The sequence below is a fragment of the Cryptomeria japonica genome, chromosome 6, assembly GCF_030272615.1.
Source record: "Cryptomeria japonica chromosome 6, Sugi_1.0, whole genome shotgun sequence".
NCBI lineage: Eukaryota > Viridiplantae > Streptophyta > Pinopsida > Cupressales > Cupressaceae > Cryptomeria > Cryptomeria japonica.
Window position 1 is genome coordinate 391847409 of NC_081410.1, and position 21037 is coordinate 391868445.

General features: G+C 37.7%; 1 protein-coding gene across 7 annotated transcripts in view; it reads left to right on the plus strand.

Moving 5' to 3' along the window:
• Positions 1-277: 277 nt before the first annotated feature.
• The window catches only part of LOC131038316 (pentatricopeptide repeat-containing protein At3g06920), a 120562-nt gene continuing 99802 nt past the window's right edge, over positions 278-21037 (plus strand). Inside the window, exons 1-3 of one of the 7 annotated variants that reach the window (XM_057970690.2) lie at positions 517-606; positions 686-805; positions 2026-2086. Coding sequence is in view for 2 of the 7 variants with exons in the window: in XM_057970686.2 (XP_057826669.1) it covers positions 455-602 (148 nt within the window). In the remaining 5 variants the exon portion in view is untranslated. Of the gene's footprint in view, positions 607-685; positions 806-2025; positions 2087-21037 lie in introns of all 7 variants that reach the window. The other 6 variants (XM_057970688.2, XM_057970689.2, XM_057970691.2 and 3 more) reach the window with 6 other exon arrangements.

Genomic DNA, 21037 nt, shown 5'->3' on the forward strand with positions numbered 1-21037 from the left:
TTCATATGTTAGGCTGGGGTCCCATGGGAGGGGCTTGGGCTCTATTTTATGAAAAATGAGATCTCATGGAATTTTTTTTTTTGGCTATAAGACTATTTGGAATCTTCTCCTTAAAAGGTAGAAGCTCCTACTTTTCAGATTTTTATTTTTTGAGCAGGTGCAAATAGGGTGGGGCTGAAATTAGCCTCCATTAGGGATAATTTATGCCACTTGTCAATTATAATTCAATAAAAAATTATTATTAAAATCACACAATACAAAAATAGACACAATTAGTCCAAAAAATTTAAGAGCTAGAATTTTTTAGGATGCCCCTCCATATCTTCAAATTGTGTAATTGCTAGTTAAAAATGAAATGAAATCGAATGCTTGGAAACTCAGAAACTCTGCGACCAGGGTATAAAGCCAGTGATTTCAAAATTTCTGGGGTCAAAGCAGAGCATGACATTCTATTATGTCGAAAAACTTTAGCCGGATCATGAAAAAAATACCCAGTTTCTCATATTCAACGCAGTTTTTGGTTTTTGCAAACGCACTAATTGCAGAGACATCCAAAATTACAGGAGAAGGCTTTCTGAGTTACAGCAACAGATCACATAGAGGCAGGTACCACCGATTTTTATATTTATTTGTTGTTTCCTCTGCATTTTGCGAACTATCCTTAATTTACTACTCTTAACTATAGGAAAGCCAGGCGAATTGTTCAGTTGTTAAGTGGAGTAAAACTATAGTTCAACAATTCCAGTTTTTTGGTTCTACTGTCGTCTAGGGATAAATTGGTGGACGTTTACTGCAACTGGCCCAGGTGAGGATTGTTTGGGATTCTTTGGACTGGGAATGCCCATAGTGACACCATCCACTTATTTGGCTTACTGAAACATAAAAAGGGGTTTCGCCCAACAAAACATAAATAAAGGAAAAATGCCATTTTTTTTGGGTGAATTGTGTACTGTAAGAACTAATGCCAACTTAAATGGGTGAATTATACTAATCAGAGCGTGAAGGTTTATTAGAAAGAGCTAATGCCACGATCCATTTTGGTGATGAGTAACTCCACTGACTATGCTTCCTGGCTTTCCTAGCTTATACCCAACTTCTACTCACTTCCACCTTCTACTGCTGCTGCCCTGTATGAGTTTCTCTCTAAAGCCTTTGGGAGGTAGTTTATGACTCCTTTCCCCATACGATCTGTCACTCAATTGGACCCATCTTCATGGTTTTTTCCCTATGAATTGCTATTTAGATGCATGCAAAATAATGCATCACAGAGACTGTTTTTCCTTTCCCACGACTCTCTTTCCATTTTCACCACCATAGACATGTAATGTCCTAGGTAGGATGGTTAGCTCAAATCCACCAAATTTTTAACAAACAACATGAACTCCACTTCTTTTAGTTAGTAAGTTCTTGATGGGCAAGATGAGAGCATATGTGGATTAAAATGAGGATATTAAATATAACGAACAACTTATTGGTGTCTAGCTGACCATATTACAACATCATCAAACTGATATAATCGATCAATGTTAAACTGACAGATAATGATACATAAATTTCGATCAATATCAAATTAGTAGATAACAAGCAAACATGTGTCGATGCCAAAATGACAAACTATATCATCTGATTCTAGATCAACACCAAATTAGTGCATATTACAATTTATCAACGCTCTTTCTAACTGGTGGTAAATTATCTAGTTTATTACAATTTTGAAAGGAAAACATTTATTCCTCTATAATAACCAAAACCAAGTATTTTGTCAAACAATTATCTAACATTCAAAAAGAAAACATTTTGTCAAACAGTTGGGTATCAAATTGTTGAAATTGAAAGATTACTCGGTTAATACTTAAACCAAGATGACTTAATGAAATTGCTGTTCTGATTTTCCTGAACACTTAAAATAGAATTTTATGGCCCTATTCAACTGTATGATACTTTTGGAAATATAAGTACGGATTGTTATTTCTATAGTAGCAGATTGTACAGTTGAAATGATTGCTGAGATTAGCCTAATTGCAGGCAGCGAATTCTTTCTCACTCAAAGATCCCTTCAAATTGGTGTTTGGACAGTTCTATGAAGGTATTAAACAAACGACCCTGAATGTTCAGCAAATACACTTGTATGTTATGATTAGGTTTTGTACAAAATCGATCCTGCCATAGAAGGTACAACCAGCATGTAAAATGAAATGGCCAAAATTTAAAATGAATGGTCAACTCAACTCCCTGAAGAATCAGCAAATTACTTCACAATGATTTAGTTGGCTCCCCTAGTCCCACAAATCTGCTTGTAAAATAAATGTTAAATTATTATGTACTTGTAAGGCTTGTCTGATTTGTATGGCCTACCTTAAACAGAAAATGTTACAACTTACGGCTGGTAAGAGGAATGGTATTGCTAGCCATAGAAACAAATAAACCCTAAAATATTGATATATTATGCTTGCAAACAAATAACTCCCCTCAATTGCATTAATCTGGAATTCCCATCATACTAATAATTGGAAAAACTGGAAACTTTCACACACAGAAATATGAAAACCACAACACCAAAATCTACTCATGAATTGAAAACCATCAAACTGTTATGTTAATATATTCTGAAAATTGCATCATATTAATAATTGGAAAAACTGGAAACTTTCTCACACAGATATGAAAACCACAACACCAAAATTTGGAACCTAAACAACAAATACCAAACACCAAGAAACTATATAGTATATACATTCAACACACTTTGGTGATCTTTGGATAAAATTACTCATATGGTTAGGAGGGTTTTTGTCTTTGAAACCATCTTGCCCAAAGGATTTTCATCTTAGACAATAGAAGAACTCATGTTCATCTCTAGAGAAGAAATTCATAAAATAAGCAAGAAGTCTCTTCTTTGTATCCAACCCACCTTTTATCTCTTTTTGAGGGAACATAATATTTTATTTTATTTTTCTCTCAAATTTATAAAATATAAAGGTGTCTTTTAATCACTCACTTTTAGGGCCTTGGGCCTAACAACACTTTCAAAACTCACTCACAATAACTTTTTTTTAAATAATTAAATATAATTCATCGATTTAAATAAAATATAACACGAAGTTACTTTTTGACAACTTAAAACTTAATTATCTAATTATTTCTCTTCTTACCACCCCATTAGTCTATGAATTTCTTTTTGGAAATAGATTAACGGTTTTCATTTAAATTTTCACTAGAGAAAGGGACATGGCATTGTTCCCGCCTTAAAATCGCTTGTCCTCAAGCATGTAGAGACAACCCATCTGATTAATCCTAGATGAAATTCACTGTGATTCTAGAATCTTAAATCAACCTTGGTGGTTTGTGTGCCTATTTGCCCGATGTACTAAGTTGAAAGACACCTTCAAATCGCCTCCTCAAATTTCCTTGTTAGCTGTTCCCTAATCTTCTGTAGAGTCCTTCAAAACTTGCTTAGCTCTATCTTGTTTTCGTTGTACCACTTTGATGTGAATTGAAATATCTTTGCTGGGAATCTTTGTTTTCACTTCTTGAATCTTGGAATGATGGCAATATCTGTGCAGAGTTCTTCTATCTTGTGTTAGTCCTAGAGACAAACAACTAGAAACCGCAGTATAAAATCATCTTTGGTACTTTTAACATGAGCAGTAGCTTGCTTATTTATGATTTGACTTCTAATGATGGAAATCACATTCTTTTTGCTGAAATTTGGTAGGGTGGCAAATTTGGAAGACCCTTTAGTATATCACTTCCTTCCCTTCAGACTGAAATTTAAGTTTCAAGGTTTAATAATTTTGGGTAAATTCCCCAAGGAAAAATAGTCACTGAACACCCAAAACTATGTTAGTCTCCCCTAAGTCTACAAGATAAAAATCATTACAAATCTTATGTTCCATCTATGAGTATGCTGAGTTGATTGATTTTCTTTTTGCAAGGGATGATAAATTTGTCAGCTGCTATGGTATCAAATCCTTCAAACTCTTGAGCTTGAAATCCTCTCTTGACCACTAAACTCTAATCAATGATTTTTTTTCTTGCGTTTCTTGCTGTATTGTTTTAACTTCAATTCTAGGGACCCCTTTTGACCTAGTTCTTGGCCATTGTAACTGTTGCATGTTCTATTCCCTTTCACCTATTCATGGTCATTTGTGGACATTAATAGTTTTTTTCCCTCTTTGTCTATGTTACACGAACTGCTTGAGTATCATATCTCTGGGTAATCTAACAGTGGTGGCCTTAATCAAGCTCAGTCATAACCATCAAGCAAACATGCAACAATGTCAAAAGAGAAATTAAAATAAAATCAAGTGATTAAAATTAAAGATCATCTTGCTTCGGCCTCAATATTCAATGTTTGTGAAATATTAGTCATGGAAGTTATTGGAAAGCAAACAAAGGAGCGGTTGACACAACTCTAAAAGGAAGCCAATGGGGACTATGGACTGATTACAAACCATCGGCTTTACTGCAAATCAACAATGAAATAGTGAATTTTTTTACAAAATATAGGACTTATAAAAAAACATCCTTCAAGTCTCTAATACTACGAATTGATTAGCCTCATTATTTGTAGAAAAAAGTATATTAAACCCTGAACTAGAGACATATTGTCCCCAATAATTTTAAATTAACCAAGGTCCTGTCATGGGTCATGCATTGCTTTGACTTCTTCCATCAATTGACCATGGTGGGATCTCAAAGAAAGGGAACTCAAGCAAAAATTATTTGTTGTAGGACCACTGCTTGGAGACACAAGGGAGTGAGGTAAGTGTTGATGTGTTTTTTATGCACCATGCAACATAGAATAAAATACTAAGTATTCTATCCTCTCTTGAACAAAATCTCCTCTTCTGCTAAACTTCGTGATCATAGGAGGTGACTCCAAGGTTTCGAATGTCAGGTCTTGACGTGCTCTTTGTTAATTTTTGTATCAGACTGTAGCAAAATAATCAGAAATAATAGAACCAAAGCAATGTGCACAATATTTACCAATATACCCTGGGAAAACTCTCTCTTGGAGGTGAAAAACCCAGCAACTAATCTCAGATCTTTATTAAGCAATAACCAAATTTATATTTACAATGAGTTTCAACACTTGAAGCAATCAGTAAACTATGCATTGTAATATCTTCAATCTAGGGCAAACTGCAATGATGAACTTTTATGCAATACAGATATTGCTGCCACAAAGATGAAGTTCGCTGATCTTAGGATAATGTTTGCAGCCTTCAAGGATAGTTCGCTGACCTGCAAATGATGACTACTGTCAGAAATAACAGTTGCTGCACCTAGGGTGAAGTTCGCTGCCCTCAATGGATGGTTCACTGTCCTTCAAATGGTGTTCGCTGTGCTTCCAATGATGTTCACTGTGCTTCCAATGATGTTTGCTGTCTTTTGTATATGATTCACTGATCACAGAGGTAATTCGCTGAAGGATACCAAATATGGATGTAATTGCTGAATGTGTGTCATTACAATGAGGTTGACATTACATATATATGAGACTCTAGCCTTCCAATTTACCTTAGGTCGGCTTTACAATTTAGGCAAATTAATTGCAATGCAAAACTTAAGGTTGGCACCAAACTGAAATAGCCCCACACGTTATACAACCAAGATAGGACATGACTAATCCAAACGTGCTAGGTGTGCTAGGTCGGCCCTAGAAGGGCTCCGACCTAGCTACATACATCAACACTCCCTCTTAGCTAGGGAGGAGACCTTCTCAAGATCCAAGATACATGGCTGCTCCCATGAGAAAATGCAAATGAATACAACCACCATGGCTACTCCCATGGATGATGTTCACCATAGCTACTTCCAGAGGGTGAACAAACACAAGTGCTAAATCATCCACCATGCCTACTCGCAGAGGGTGGGTCCACCATACCTACTCGCAGAGGGTGGAAAAACACAAGTACATCATGGAATTTCTTCCATGACATCCATCATGCCTACTCACAGAGGATGGATCCACCATGCCTACTCGTAGAGGGTGGAGGAGGGCTTTCACCTCAAACTTCTCCCAGAGAATTGTGCATTACCACCGTGCCTACTCGCAGAGGGTGAGGGTGGAAGATACATCTCAATGTATCACTGATGCTGAGACTCCTTCTCAGCAAGGGCTTCATTCTCCACGACTCCAAGCTTGTCCCGAAAGTGCACAAACTTCACTTTGGCAAGGGGCTTGGTGAGAATGTCGACCGTCTGCTCCTCAGTGCAGATGTATCTTAGCTGAACAACATTCCTCTGTACCATACCCTTGATGTAGTGGTACTGAATTTCAACATGTTTTGATCTGTCAGGGAACACTGGATTAACCGAAAACTTCACACAACTTTGGTTATCACAATGAATGATAGTAGGCTCTAATGATTGACCGAACAATCCTGCAAGGAGCTTCCGAAGCCACACTGCTTCGCGAGATGCCACAGAAGATGCAATGTATTCTGTTTCTGCAGTACTCAATGCCACTGAAGACTGTTTCCTTCTACACCAGGAAATCATGGTAGATCCCAAGTTGAAGCAAACTCCAGAAGTGCTCTTGCGATCAGTGACACTTCTTGCCCAATCAGAATCTGAGTAACCCTCCAAGTTCAGAGAAATGTTGGAGGAGTACTTCAGTCCATAGCCAACTGTGCCACACAAGTACCTTAAGATATGCTTGGCTGCAACTAGATGTATCTGTTTCGGTTCACTCATGAACTAGCTAAGTGCATTCACTGCATAGCAAATATCCGGTCTATTGTTAATTAGATACATCAAGGATCCAATCAACTGCCTGTACATGGTAGGATCCACAAGATCTGAACTAGCTGCAACTTCCCCCAATTTCTTCAAGTTAGCTTCCATTAGAGTAGGCATGGGCTTGCAGTCTATCAATCCAAACCTCTTCAAGATGTCAATGGTATATTTGCCTCGACTTAGGATGATCTCATTAGGCCTCTGCCATACTTCTAACCCTAGAAAGAAGTGCATGAGCCCTAAGTCCTTCATCTCAAATTTTGAAGTCAACTCCTTCTTGCACCTATGAATGAGACAATCTTCCCCTGTGACAAATAGGTCATCAACATATAATACTAGGATCAACATTTCACCATTAAATACCTTGAAGTAGAGGTTCAAATCAACATCATTCTTGCAGAAGCCCAAACCTGTTAAGTATCTATCAATCCTCTCATACCATGCACGAGGAGCCTGCTTAAGGCCATATAAAGCTTTCTTTAGCTTGCATACATGAGACTCCTTCCCATGAATCACGAAACCCTCAGGTTGCTCAATGTAGACCTCTTCCTCAATCACACCATTGAGAAAGGTTGTCTTGACATCCATTTGATGTAGCTTCCACCCCTTAGCTGCTGCAATCGCAATAATGGTCTTGATGGAAGTATATTGAGCAACTGGAGCAAAAGTTTCTTCTTAATCTATCCCTTCTTTTTGAGAGAAACCACGAGCCACGAATCTAGCCTTAAATTTCTCAATGCTACCATCAGCTGCATGCTTGATCTTGAATAGCCCCTTGGAAGATACAACTGACTTGCCCTTAGGTCTCGACACAATATCCCAAACAGTATTCTTAAGTATGGATTGATATTCTTCGTCCATGGCATTTTTCCATACTTGTTGATTTGTGGCTTCCTCAACATTGGTAGGCTCAGTCTCAATGAGATTACACATCGAAGCAACATAACAAGAGAATTTCCAAGGTCTCTTACTTTCTCGAAATGTACCTCTAGGAGCCGCGAACTGTTCTGCCTCCTGCATAGTGTTCCTTGCCCAAAGAGGTCTCTTCCGAGTTATAAGAATATCTCTAGGCCCATCAGTAGGATCCATAGGCTCAATTGGATCATTGTGCATCTCAGGTTCTGAAGGCTCCCTCTGGATCTCAGGATCTGAAGGCTCCCTCTGAATCTCAGGATCATGATCAATATACATGTCTTGAGGATGAGCTTCATCTTCCAAGCATGAACCCTTGGATTTCTTGAATGCAACATCTTCCTCAAAAGTAACATCTCTGCTGACCTCAATGTACCTCTGTCCTGGAATGTAGATTCTCTAGGCCTTGGAAGATTCGTTGTAGCCCACAAATATTCCTCTCTTGCCAGAAGGTTCCAACTTGGTTCTCTTGTCTTTAGGCACATGTACATATACTGGACATCCAAAGATCCTCAAGTGACTGATATCAGGCTTGATCCTTGAAAAGGCTTCTTCTGGAGTCATATTCTGCAATATCTGACGAGGGCATCTATTCTGAATGTATACAACTGTTCTAGAAGATTCTGCCCATAGAAAAATCTGAAGATCCTGATCAAGAATCATGACTTTTGTAGCTTCAACTATAGATCTGTTCTTTCTTTCTGCAACCTCGTTTTGCTAAGGGTTGTAGGGAACACAAAACTTCCTCTTGATCCTTGCTTCAATACAAAAATCACGAAAGCTACCCGAGGTGTATTCACCTCCATTGTCAGACCTTAACACTTTAATTCTTTTCCTAGATAAGTTTTCTACTAAGGCCTTGAACTCTTTGAATCTTCCTAGGACTTCATCAAACTCTTTAGACTTTAAGAAATAAATCCAAGTCTTCCTAGAGTAGTCATCTATGAAGGTTACATAATACAAGAATCCACTAGGAGATGCTACTGACATAGTGTTGATGTGTTTTTTATGCACATGTGAACATAGAATAAAATACCAAGGTATCCTATCCTCTCTTGAACAAAGTTTCCCCGAATGCTGAAGATTTCGCCTAAGGGGCAATCGAGGCAACTCCAAAGTTTTGGTATGTAGGGTCTCTACATGTGGATAAACTCTTGTGGTATGATGTGATTATGCTGGAATCACAAGGGGACTTACGTTTGATTGCCTGAGTGTTTAATCTGTTGGAACTTGAGTCCTATCTACTCATTGGAAAGAATAAAGAAATAGCAAAAGGTGAAGGGCTTAGAAAGTCTACTCTAAGACCTAGAATGCGAGAAGATAGATGAACAACTAGGTGGAGTCCTACTGGGTTGGGTCTCACCATCAGGTTGAACAATCTGACACCAACTTAGTGCGATCTTCTAAGGGATGCTTTGAATATATTCAAATCGTTACACCATCAGACACTGATCACCATTCAAGTTAATGCATGAACAATAGACACGTAACAACTCGAGATTAAGCTCAGTGGTTTGGACTAGGCGACTTCCATGCGCGTGCATTCAGTAACTTCTTTCATTCAATCTAATGGTTTACCATCTAAAACGAAGATTCAACAAGAAACCATGCATATTGCAAAGAAACAACACACTTCACCATAACTTCAATGAAAATGGAGTTCATTTACAATTTAGGCAACAATTTCTTGCCTTCTCTTCCTACTCTATTTTAATAGCTATCTATTCAGTATTAGCTATTAACTATTCTACTGACTATTCATCAACTATTAACCCACTATTAACCTTTACAAATGAAGAGCCAGAGCTTTATATAGAGAGCTCTTTAGATTTTTATGGCTCTGATTGATTTACAATCAATGGCTAGGATTACAAGATGAAAACCCTAATTACGGTTTGTTACAACAAACTCTCTTAGCCAATGAGAAAATTACATTTCATGAGTGTGGACCAATAGAAAATCGGGGTAGGTGCCTTGAAGTTTGTGCCATCACTGGTGAGTCAGGTACATTGAATCTGGACATGCTGATGTGGATCTATCTGACTGGAGGAACAGTGACTGGGATGCCACCTTGTCCCACACTTGCCTAGTCAAGGAACGTCGTATCTCTTTTGATATTCAATGTGGTGATGATGAGAAGCTAACTTTGATTAACTCTTCTGGGACTATCTGCTTCTTCAACGTACCCTTGCACTGACCTTGGTTGATCCTCTTTCGTCCTTATACTTGATGAATGGGGTATCTCTCCTTGACTCTCTTGTGTTTGATGAGGCTTCTTCAGGATCAATTGATTCCTTCTTCTCTGTCATCTTGTGATTTCTCCATGTGATAGAATGAGGTCCTTGAGGATGGTTAGCTCCATTGCTTGCAATTACTTGAACACTTGAAGTCTTTAACACTTTTAGTCTTCTTCCTTGCACTTAAGGTGTCCTTGATGATGATGAGGTTTGAAGAGGTCGTCCTTGTCCTTGCCTGATCTCCTTCCAACTTGGTCTTGTAGACCTGCAAAACAAACAAAAGATGGTGTCTAGCACATATGATATATTCATCCTAACATGGTATTTCTCACTTCAAACCATTAACAAGAAGGCATTAGGATCAATTTGCTCTGGACCCTCTGGAAGGATAGGCCCTATAATGAAATTCGCTTTGGATCCTCTCCAAGGACAGGCCCTATAATGAAATTTGCTCTAGATCCTCTGGAAAGGTCAGGAGCGAAATAACTATTTTGCTCAATTTTCTCATCAAAAACAAGTCTTTTGCCCTAAAAAATGTTTAGGAATAGGTTAGTTCAAAGGCTTAGCCAAGGTACAAGACTTCCTGAAGAAATTCGCTCTGGACCCTTTGGAAGGGTCAGGAGCGAAATTTGTCATTTAGCCTCAAATTCATCATCTCTTTCCCTTGAATCACTTCTCAAGGCAAGTATACATCAATCTTCTCTCAACCATGCCTTAGGAACCAAGATTTTGACCCCAATCAAGGAGCAAATAGAGGTTTTCGGAAATTTCGCTCTGGACCCTTTGGAAGGGTCAGGAGGGAAATTTGTCTTTTGACGCCATTCATCTTCCATTCATCATTTCTTTGCCTTGAACCTAACTTATGAAACCTCCTCTTACCATGATCAAGTGAATTTGCCACCAATTTAGTTTAAAACAAGGTTCTTTTAGTGCATTAGGCAAAATAGAGTCTTTCTAGGAATTTCGCTCTGGACCCTTTGGAAGGGTTAGGAGCGAAATTTGCTTCTCTAGACTCTATTCACACTCAACTTGCCTAGGACTTGCCTTTTCCACCCTTACTTTATCATACTCAAGCCAAATCGCTCTCAAAGTGATGTCCATTCAATGCTTTTGGTGAGGAATTATGTCTTTTGGAGGATTTCTCTCTGGACCCTTTGGAAGGGTCAGGAGCGAATTTTGCATTTTAGGCTTAATTCACATCCCTTTTCACTTGGCTTATCTTAAACTTGAATTTTGAATCCTTTCTTTGCCATGCATGACCACCATTCAATGCTTCTAGTGAGGAACTAGGTCATTTGGGGAATTTCGCTCTGGACCCTTTGGAAGGGTCAGAAGCGAAATTTGCAATTATACTCAAATCCCTCACATTTTCATCACTTCACTTTGTTATACACATCAATTCTCTCTCAATAACGCCATAGGGACAAGGTTTATGATGCAAATTAGGGCCAAGAAGGGAGATCTAAGGAAATTCGCTCTGGACCCTTTGGAAGGGTCAGGAGCGAATTTGAGGAATTAGTCTTATATATCATTCAAACATCCAAACTTCACCCTCATTCACATTGTCCTGGCCTTAGAACATGCTAATAAATCACCTTAAGGAGGCACCTAGTTCAAAATGTTGGATCAAAAGCACCTGACAATTTCGCTTAGGTACCTTTGGAAGGACAGGACCTATAATGAAATTCGCTGTGGACCCTCTGAGAGGGTCAGGAGCGAATTTGGCATTTTTGGACAAATTCTTCACATTTGTTCATCCCACTTGCTTGCAACTCACTTCCAAAGGCATGGATAGATCATTTTTCATTCACTCAAGGAGTGGAATCAAGGATTTTAACCCATGTTAGAAGTAGGAGAGGTTTTTAGAGAAATTCGCTCTGGACCCTTTGGAAGGGTCAGGAGCAAAATTCTTCTTTAAGCTCAAATTCCAAATTTTCCCATCAACTTTGCTCTTAGACTTGGCTTTTGGGTCCTCCTTCCATCTCAATCAAGTCTATTCACCCTCAAATCTACTTGAAATAGGACTCATTCAACTGTTTGAGTGAGATAAGAGGTCCCTTGAAGGATTTCGCTTTGGACCCTTTGGAAGGGTTAGGAGCGAAATTGATGTTTTAGGCTCAATTTCCTCATCCCATCTCGTTCCAATTTGCTCACAAGGCATAGATAGGTCATTCCTCACTCAGTCAAGGTGTAGGAGCAAGCTTTGAGGTCTAAACTGGGAGCAAGAAAAGAGTCTAAGGAAATTCGCTCTGGACCCTTTGGAAGGGTCAGGAAGGAATTTTGCAATAATGTTCAAATTCTTGACCTTTTTCTCCAAATTTTCAAGTCTAAGTTTGTCCAAGACGCTTCCAAGGGTGAATTCAAGCTAGTTTCCTCCCAATCCATGCCTTAAAGTGAAGTTTTTATCCAAAATAAGAGGGCAAAGAGAGCTAAGGAAGATTTCGCTCCCGTCCCTTTGGAAGGGTTTGGAGTGAATTTGACACTATCACTCAAATTCCTCATTCAACTCTCAAATTTTCATGCTCAATCTTCATATTCTTTGCTCCTCGAAGGGTAAATGAGTGGAATTGGTATCAAACAAGGCTCTAGACATAATGCAAAGACTCTCCCAAACTTAATCAAGGCATAACCCCAAGACTAGAGCAAGGCCTGACCTATAATAAGGCTTTCAAAGAGACCCTGACTTGTACCGCCTACTGACCCATTTCAATTCAAGCAGACCTTGCTATCCTAATGAGCCCTCTGGCAACTCTCCAATGCAAAGATTAATGGGCAAAACTCAAACGACAAAGCCAAGAAAACCAACCCTAGAAAGCAAAAAGCTGGGGTCCCCATTTGCAATGGGGCGATGTGTGAATATGTCACAACACATAGGTTTGCATAAATCAGAATGCACAAGAGCTAATATTTCTTTTGATCTACTCTCCCTACTATGAAATGGACTCTTAGTGTTTTTACCCATAGCACAACCTTTACAAGTATCATTATGAACATGGCTGAGTTTAGGCATACCTTTAACCATCTTCTCTAAAGTTAGAAGAGCCTGGAAATGAAGATGTCCAAGTCTTCTATGCCACAACTCGCTTGAACTGGAGGAGTCATGAAGGAGAGCCTGGACTGGACGAGTGGAAAGCTTGTACAAGCTCTCAATACTGGTTCCCAATCACACGAGCAGATTTGATGTTGGATTTCTTTGGCCATGCGAGGACTCTTCCTTCTGAGAATGTCACTTGATAACCTTTATCCTCCAAGGCTAAGATGGAGATAAGGTTCCTTCTAATTCTTGGCACGAAGAAGACATCACTAAGATGAAGAGAGATTTCCGAATCAAGGTTGAGGGAAGTAGCACCGAACCTCTCACAGAATAGCGCGCATCATCTCCAATGATGACTTGGAGATTAGACTCCCTCTCAACCAAATCTAAAAGATGCTCCCGATAGCCAGTAATGTGTCTAGAAACTCCACTGTCAATCAGCCAGGTATCACTATCCGTGGGAATGTTGCTTGACATGGCTGAAATGAAGAGGAATTCATTGGAGTTATCTTCCGCTTCCTTCTGATTTGAAACTTCATTGATGTTGACCCCTTGTTGCATTGGTCTTGACTGATAGTCTCTTGCATAGTGACCAAACTTGTCACATTTGAAACATTGAATGTGAGAGAGGTCTTTCTTCTTCTTCTTGGAATCAGGTGCAAATGATGACCCTTGATCTCTGTTCCTCTGGAAGTTGCCTTTCTTCCAATTCCCTCCTTTCTTCTTGACGGATTTGGTAGTAAGAACATGAGAGTCTTCACCATGAGAGCCTTCACCATGAGAGCTCTTGATGATACCTCTTGCAGCCACCCTGGATTCCTCTTGAATGCAATCAGCACGGAGGTGGTCAAACTTGGGAAATTTGGATCTCCCACTTATGCCTTGGATAAATGACTCCCATGAGTGAGGAAGACCATTCAATGCAAGCATGACTAGGTCCTTGTCCACAACTTCATCTCCAATGGCGCTGAGTTGATCTCTCAATTCTGAAATCTCCATGAAGTAGGTGATGACTGAATCTTCCTTTGCCATCTTGACTTGATGAAGTTGTTGATGCAATGCAAGTGCTCTACTTGTGTTGTTAATCTTATACATCCCCTCCAATGTCTTGAACATGTCTCTAGCTGAAGACATCTTGGAGATGATGGGAACAAGATGATCTTTCACGGAGTCAATGAGAATCTTCTTGGCTTTGATTGCATTCTTCTTGAACTAAAGCTTCTCATCTTGATCTTCAAGTTCAGATTGCTCCCTTCCTTGAACGAACTCCAAAAGATCATTTTCTTCTAGGGTAACAAGGATTCTGAATTTCCATGAGGTGAAATTTGATGCTCCTTCAAGTCTGTCCTCAACTTTCAGACCATACACCATCTTGAATGGTGGAAGTGGTGTGAACAATATGAAGAAGAAGCACTGCTACAAGGTTTGGTCACAACTGAGACAACCTTAGCTCTGATACCATGTTAATTTTGTATCAGACTGTAGCAAAATAATCAGAAATAATAGAACCAAAGCAATGTGCACAATGAACACCAATATACCCTGGGAAAACCTCCCTCCTGGAAGTGAAAAACCCAGCAACTAATCTCAGATCTTTATTAAGCAATAACCAAATGTATCTTTACAATGAGCTTCAACACTTGAAGCAATCAATAAACTATGCACAATAATATCTTCAAGCTAGGGCAAACTTCAATGATGAACTTATCTGCAATACAGATATTGCTGCCACAAAGGTGAAGTTCGCTGATCTTAGGATGATGTTTGCAGCCTTCAAGGATAGTTCGCTGACCTTCAAATGATGACTACTGTCAGAAAGAACAGTTGCTGCACCTAGGGTGAAGTTCGCTGCCCTCAATGGATGGTTTACTGTCCTTCAAATGGTGTTCGCTGTGCTTCCAATGATGTTCTCTGTGCTTGCAATGATGTTTGCTGTCTTTTGTATATGATTCACTGATCACAGAGGTAATTCGATGAAGGATACCGAATAGGGATGTAATTGCTGAATGTGTGTCATTACAATGAGGTTGACATTACATTTATATGAGACTCTAGCCTTCCAATTTACCTTAGGTCGGCTTTACAATTTAGGCAAATTAATTACAATGCAAAACTTAAGGTTGGCGCCAAACTGAAATAGCCCCACATGTTATACAACCAAGATAGGACATGACTAGTCCAAACGTGCTAGGTGTGCTAGGTCGGCCCTAGAAGGGCTCCGACCTAGCTACATACATCAACACTCCCTCTTAGCTAGGGAGGAGACCTTCTCAATAGAGGACTTATATTACTGCAAATCAACAATGAAATAGTGAATTTTTTAACAAAATATAGGACTTGTAAAAAAAAATCCTTCAAGTCTCTAATACTACAAATTGATTAGCCTCATTATTTGTAGAATTTTTTTTATAAAACCCTGAACTAGAGACATATTGCCCCTAATAATTGTAAATTAATCAAGGTCCCGTCATGGGTCATGTATTGCTTTGACTTCTTCCATTATGGGTCATGAGGACAACAATTGGCCCTGACTGGGGAACTTCCTTTGATTAGTGGAACGATTGAAGGGAGTAGAATCCAAAACTCTAAGTGCCTTAGTATCCATTGGGTTACAGAGTCAAGCAACAAAGACATAGACGACAAGAAGGATGATATGATTGACGCAAAACAAACTAACTAAGAACAAGACGCTAACTTGTGCAACTGCACTTATTGAAAATGGAAACCTACCTATCCTAAAATAGCCACAATAAAAACCTTTCAAATGAAACCATTCACTGTCTCAGTAAAATAGTTGCCTTTCTTCAACAACTTATGGTACTTTGCATGATCATTAGCAGCCACAACTAATTGAAGCACAAACAATTGTACCCTAGCTTGATGCAATGCTTCTTGAAAAAGATGAACAAATTTAGCTTCCTCTTGAAATGAATCATATGTATTGCTGCTCCAAAGTAGATTTTTGAAATCAAACTGCTCTTGCTTAGCTGAAAATGCATGTTTGGCCTCTTCCTCAAGTGTATCTTCAAATTCATGTACAAGTGGAACCTTTGGTTTCCATTAGCCTCCAACCAAGCAAGATGTCTGATTGGACATCCTCTTGATGGGACAAAAACAAAATTCTTCTTGCTGATTACATCTTTATCAGCTTCTTCTTCGACCATAACCTTATGCTGAACGGAAAGATCTTCATGTGATTCAAATGAAAACATGACTGCATTGCATTCCTCAGTATGCTCTTTACAAACTTCCGATTGGAGAGAATTATCAACAAGACTTGAACAAGACTTTTCTATAGAACTTTCTTGAGGACTTGAACAAATATCAAAACCTCCACCTTGGAAAATAGGCTCTTGATTTTCGTCTTTCTCAAGCTTCTCATGATCTTCTAACTTATGGGATACTGGTTTGGCATTAAAGCTTGAACAAAACAGTTCCATCTCATCCTAAAATGTATCCTCTTCAATATCTTCTTCGCTCTTTTGAATAGGAGAGCTGAAATTTGCTTCATGACAACTCTCATCAAACTTTCCAAACTTTAAAATAGAATTGTCTTTATGTTCTAAAACTGTCTTTTCACATCTCATGACGTGATTTTCCTCCTTCATCAGCACCTTGCAAAGGTGGCCTTCAACCTTTTGTCGTGTATTCTTCATGGTATTCGATATGGTCTTTTCTTTTCGTTCATCAACTTTTTGGAACTGCATAAACCAGATTTGAGAGTCGCCAGCTATGTCTGCTTCCTTCTCTTCTTGGAAGAGACCAGCAAGATCACTTTGTTCAAATTCAGAATCCTCCACTGCTGCATTTGTTGGTGGTGCCTCAAAAGCAAGCCCTTCTGTTGTTGAAGGAAGCTTGTCTTGATTTCTAGTTACATAACTAGGAGCATTATTTTGATATGGCCTCCTTGGAATGTCTTCATCATAAGGGGAAGAGAATACACCTGGAGTTATTCGCCTTTTAAGGGCAACCAGCTCATTAGCCAACCTCTGCACCGTGGGATCTGTTCTCTTAGTAGCCCATGATCCCAATGAAGAGATTTCTTTGGACCCATTTGATTCTATCTTTATCTTACTAGCAAGGATAAGATCATTTTTAATATCAATTGCCAAGGCTTGCGCTGCTGCAAGGTTTCTTGGAATAGCCCTTCTCAACAAGAAACACACCTCATGCTCTTGAGCATTGATGAAGAAGCACTTCAAATTTGCAGCGGTAGGCTGAGCAACAACTGGAATTCTATTACACAACTTATTGAATTTAGCCACAAACTCCCGCATGGGTTCATGTGACTCCTTTTTCATTTGAGCCAAATGAGTTGTCATGCCCAAACTTTTGGGCACGAATGGGATAAATTTTTTTTTTTAAATCACAACTAAATAACATTAAAGTGCTAATATGAAATGCACTAGCAAGTTTTGTCTGAACTATGTTTGGGTTAACTTAAACCACTAACTCAAGTAAATGAAAATAATTTAAAATTAAATGCGGAATACTAAATGAATAGTTTTATTATATCATCAAAACTTGTCAATAGATTGATTAAATCACAACTCTCTAAAATATTAATCTTCAATAAACATTAATTGCTGTAAGGATCTAGTCCTAGCACTTTGTTTATAAATATCTGTTATTAATTTAAATATGATTAATTTTAACCGACTAAAGGGTTAATTAAATTCATAATGATATTCGTCTTTTAAGGTTTAATCTCATAAACCTATATCAGATTAAACTATAAAATAATAATAAAATATTAAACACCATTTTAAAATATATCCTTATGTTTATCAAAACACATATATTTTCCCATATGTTTATTAAAAGCATATATGATTTATAACCACTTAATAAAATACTTATCTTACAATTATCCTTTCATTTATTTAAACTCTATTTATAAAATATATATATATTATATTTTCATATATATATATATATATATAAATGTGCTGTCACATTATGAAAACCCTAATTTTATTAATATAAAAAGAATCCTTTTATATTCTTTTTTTTTCATTCTTTATTACTTTGTTCATATTACCCTAGCCCTAACCGGCTAGGGTTTTATTTTCTTTTCTTTGGATTGTGCAGGGCGAATTTATCATGCGGCGGCCATGGCGAACTCGACAAAGGGGAGGGGAGGCGGAGGTACTGGGCGGCGCCACTGTGTGTCCACATAGTGGAAGCCGCGGGGCTGACCGCTGTGTGTCCACACAGTGGAGGCCGCGGGTCGTCCACTGTGTGTCCACACAGTGGCTTCGACCCTTCGGCCTCCCCCTCCATGTTAATAATTTTTTTTTTTTTTTTAATATATATTTTTCTTTTAAATTTATTTAATATATTAATATATATATTACATGCATAATATTACATGCAAAATATTGCATGAACTTTCTAACAGATCCATTAAAAAAAGAATTCCAGAATTAAAACAATGTATTTTTTTTATATACTGTTTAGCTAGGATTGAGATAAACTAATTAGCTTAGGTTTAATTTCTGCAAATAATTTACTGTCAGAGTTAAATAAATTATTCCAGCAACTATATAATAGGTTATTATTAAAAATAGGTAGACATTTAACTTTAGATTTTAAGTTTCTGCTACAAGTGTAAATAACAGAATTAAGTGAACTTAAAACAACAACTATATAAATCTAGAATTCATTAAAATAATTCTTTAGAGATGGCTATAATAACTTTTAGATTTTATTTTCTGCAAATAAATGAAAAGACAGATTGAAATAACTAACTTTTGCACTACCATGTATAGATCTAAATGTTTTATTTCCAGCCTACTGCATGCATGCAAATCTAATTCATTTCTTTTCTAATATTTTGTTTTAAATGCATAAAGGGAATAAATAAATTACTTTCTTTTCAAATATCCTAAACACAACAAAAGTTATTTTTTAGAAATATAGAAAACTAAAACCAGAGTTACTCATTTCTTTTCTGCAGTATAGCATAAATAAATATTACATATCTTTAAAACATATTTCCAAGACTTTATTGTCACTTTACAAATAGATCTCTGATTACAAATAGATTTCTGACTTTCAAAGAATAATAGTTACATTTACAAATATTTTTCTGCAACAAATAACTCCAGCCACATCTACATGTCCTATTCTTTTCTTCTAACAACCTGCAATAAATCAAAAGTTATGACCATGGAGTGCTCACCTTCCAGCCTAGGCTATCTAGTAGCCACCCCCGAGCTTGGAGAACCAAGCCCTAGATAGGTAACACACATGCAAACAAAATAAACAAGGGAAAACAATCACAAACATATTCCCATCCCAGGGCTACACTGCACCACAAAATGTGATGTCTATACACGGGTGGTAGTGGACCAAATACCCTGAGGAGACTGCAAGTATGGTAAAACTCAAGGCCACCTCATGGCAAACAATGTTGAATCATAAGTATAACAACCCCACAACCTTATGCCCCCCAAGGCATTCATGCCTTATTTCCCTCCTTATGACCCCCAAATGCATAAACAAGCCATGCAACAAGGGTTACATAGGAATCCCTTGAGATAACTTTCTTAACGAGAGCCTCTCACTCGAGGGCTATCAAACTTCTACCACCCACAAGACCATCCTCTCTTCCAAGAGTAGGAGGTCTTGGTTACTCCCAAAACACAGGATATACGTAGAGTAAAATGTAGAACACAAAATAAATTTTCATAAGGGAAAAATACAAGAAACAAGCCTTCTCACACATGCAATTCTTTTCAACATAACATGCAATATAAAAACATAACAAAGAGAATTTTAACCAACCTTCAACTGCCCAAAGGTATGCTAGATAAGTTGAGGATGAGCAGCCCAAATCCACAATCCCTTGCTTCTCTACACTTAGCCAAATTCCTAAAACCAAATCTATCTTTTCTTTCAAAAATTCTTGTTTCCAAAAATGGAGAGTGGGTGATTACTCGCAAAATCTCTCATTCTTGCCTAAAAAGGCCTCAGTGACAGTTCTCACAGGTTTCTAAAATTGAAAAAAGGAAAAGTTGGAAAAAGATCCAAAAGGATCTCTCATAAAAAAGGAAAGTTAACAACTTAGGTGATGCCTTCTAATTTTCAATTTTCGCTCAACTTAGGAAATCCACTTTTTAGGGTGTCTAAATGGTCACATGGGAGTTGAAACATGCCTAAAATTACTCCTAACCCTTAGGTATACCTTATGGGCTTTAGGAAACACTCTTAAACTACCCCTAGGTGTCCATTTAACCCCTTTTAAACCCCTCTGAAGTTAATTTTCGGGTCAAACTTAAGTTGACCACCCCAAAGATTCTCTTCCCAAGGCAATTATGGAATCACATTAAATTAATTGAAAAAGCTATGGTTAAACAACTCCCTCCAAGAGACAATTTAAAAAACCAAAACATAAATCAACACGTGTCAAGTGACACAATAAAAATACTTTTACAAAATTATACATGAAATCTTGTCTCTTGTTGGATTTACACAAATAAATAAATTCAATCTAACATACATGCACCATCCACTTTTACAAATAAAATACTATACAAACGGGGTGTTGTCTCTCCAAATAGACAAACCCTGGTTTTACGAACGTACATAGGTCTAGGTTTGGTTCTCCATAATATTTCCATGGTCACATGGATAATTTTCCTGCGCATCTCAATTACACATAGTAATTTCAAATAACCTCATATAATATAAAACACATGAATAAGAATACACATCAAACACTCTACATACAATATACACTTAAACAAATCAATACACCTTATATCCAAATAAATCCACATAAGCAATTATCATAATTCTCATAATTTTGATCCACACATAAAACATGCATCCTATTTCTATCATCATAGTAAAGTCCTGCAAATCCAATAATGACATATATCATCTCAAATTCATCCTATTCTAGAATCATGTAGAGTTCTATATCATAAAGCATATAAATGAAGCATCAACATATAGCAATGTTATCCAAATCATGGAATCATATAAGTTCTAAATCCATAATGCATAAAAATAAAGCATCCATAATAGTTTCAACATAAAAATCATTGAAATGCTAGACTGAGTCGGGGTAGGGCCTCACATGAGCTAACAATGCATGCACGTC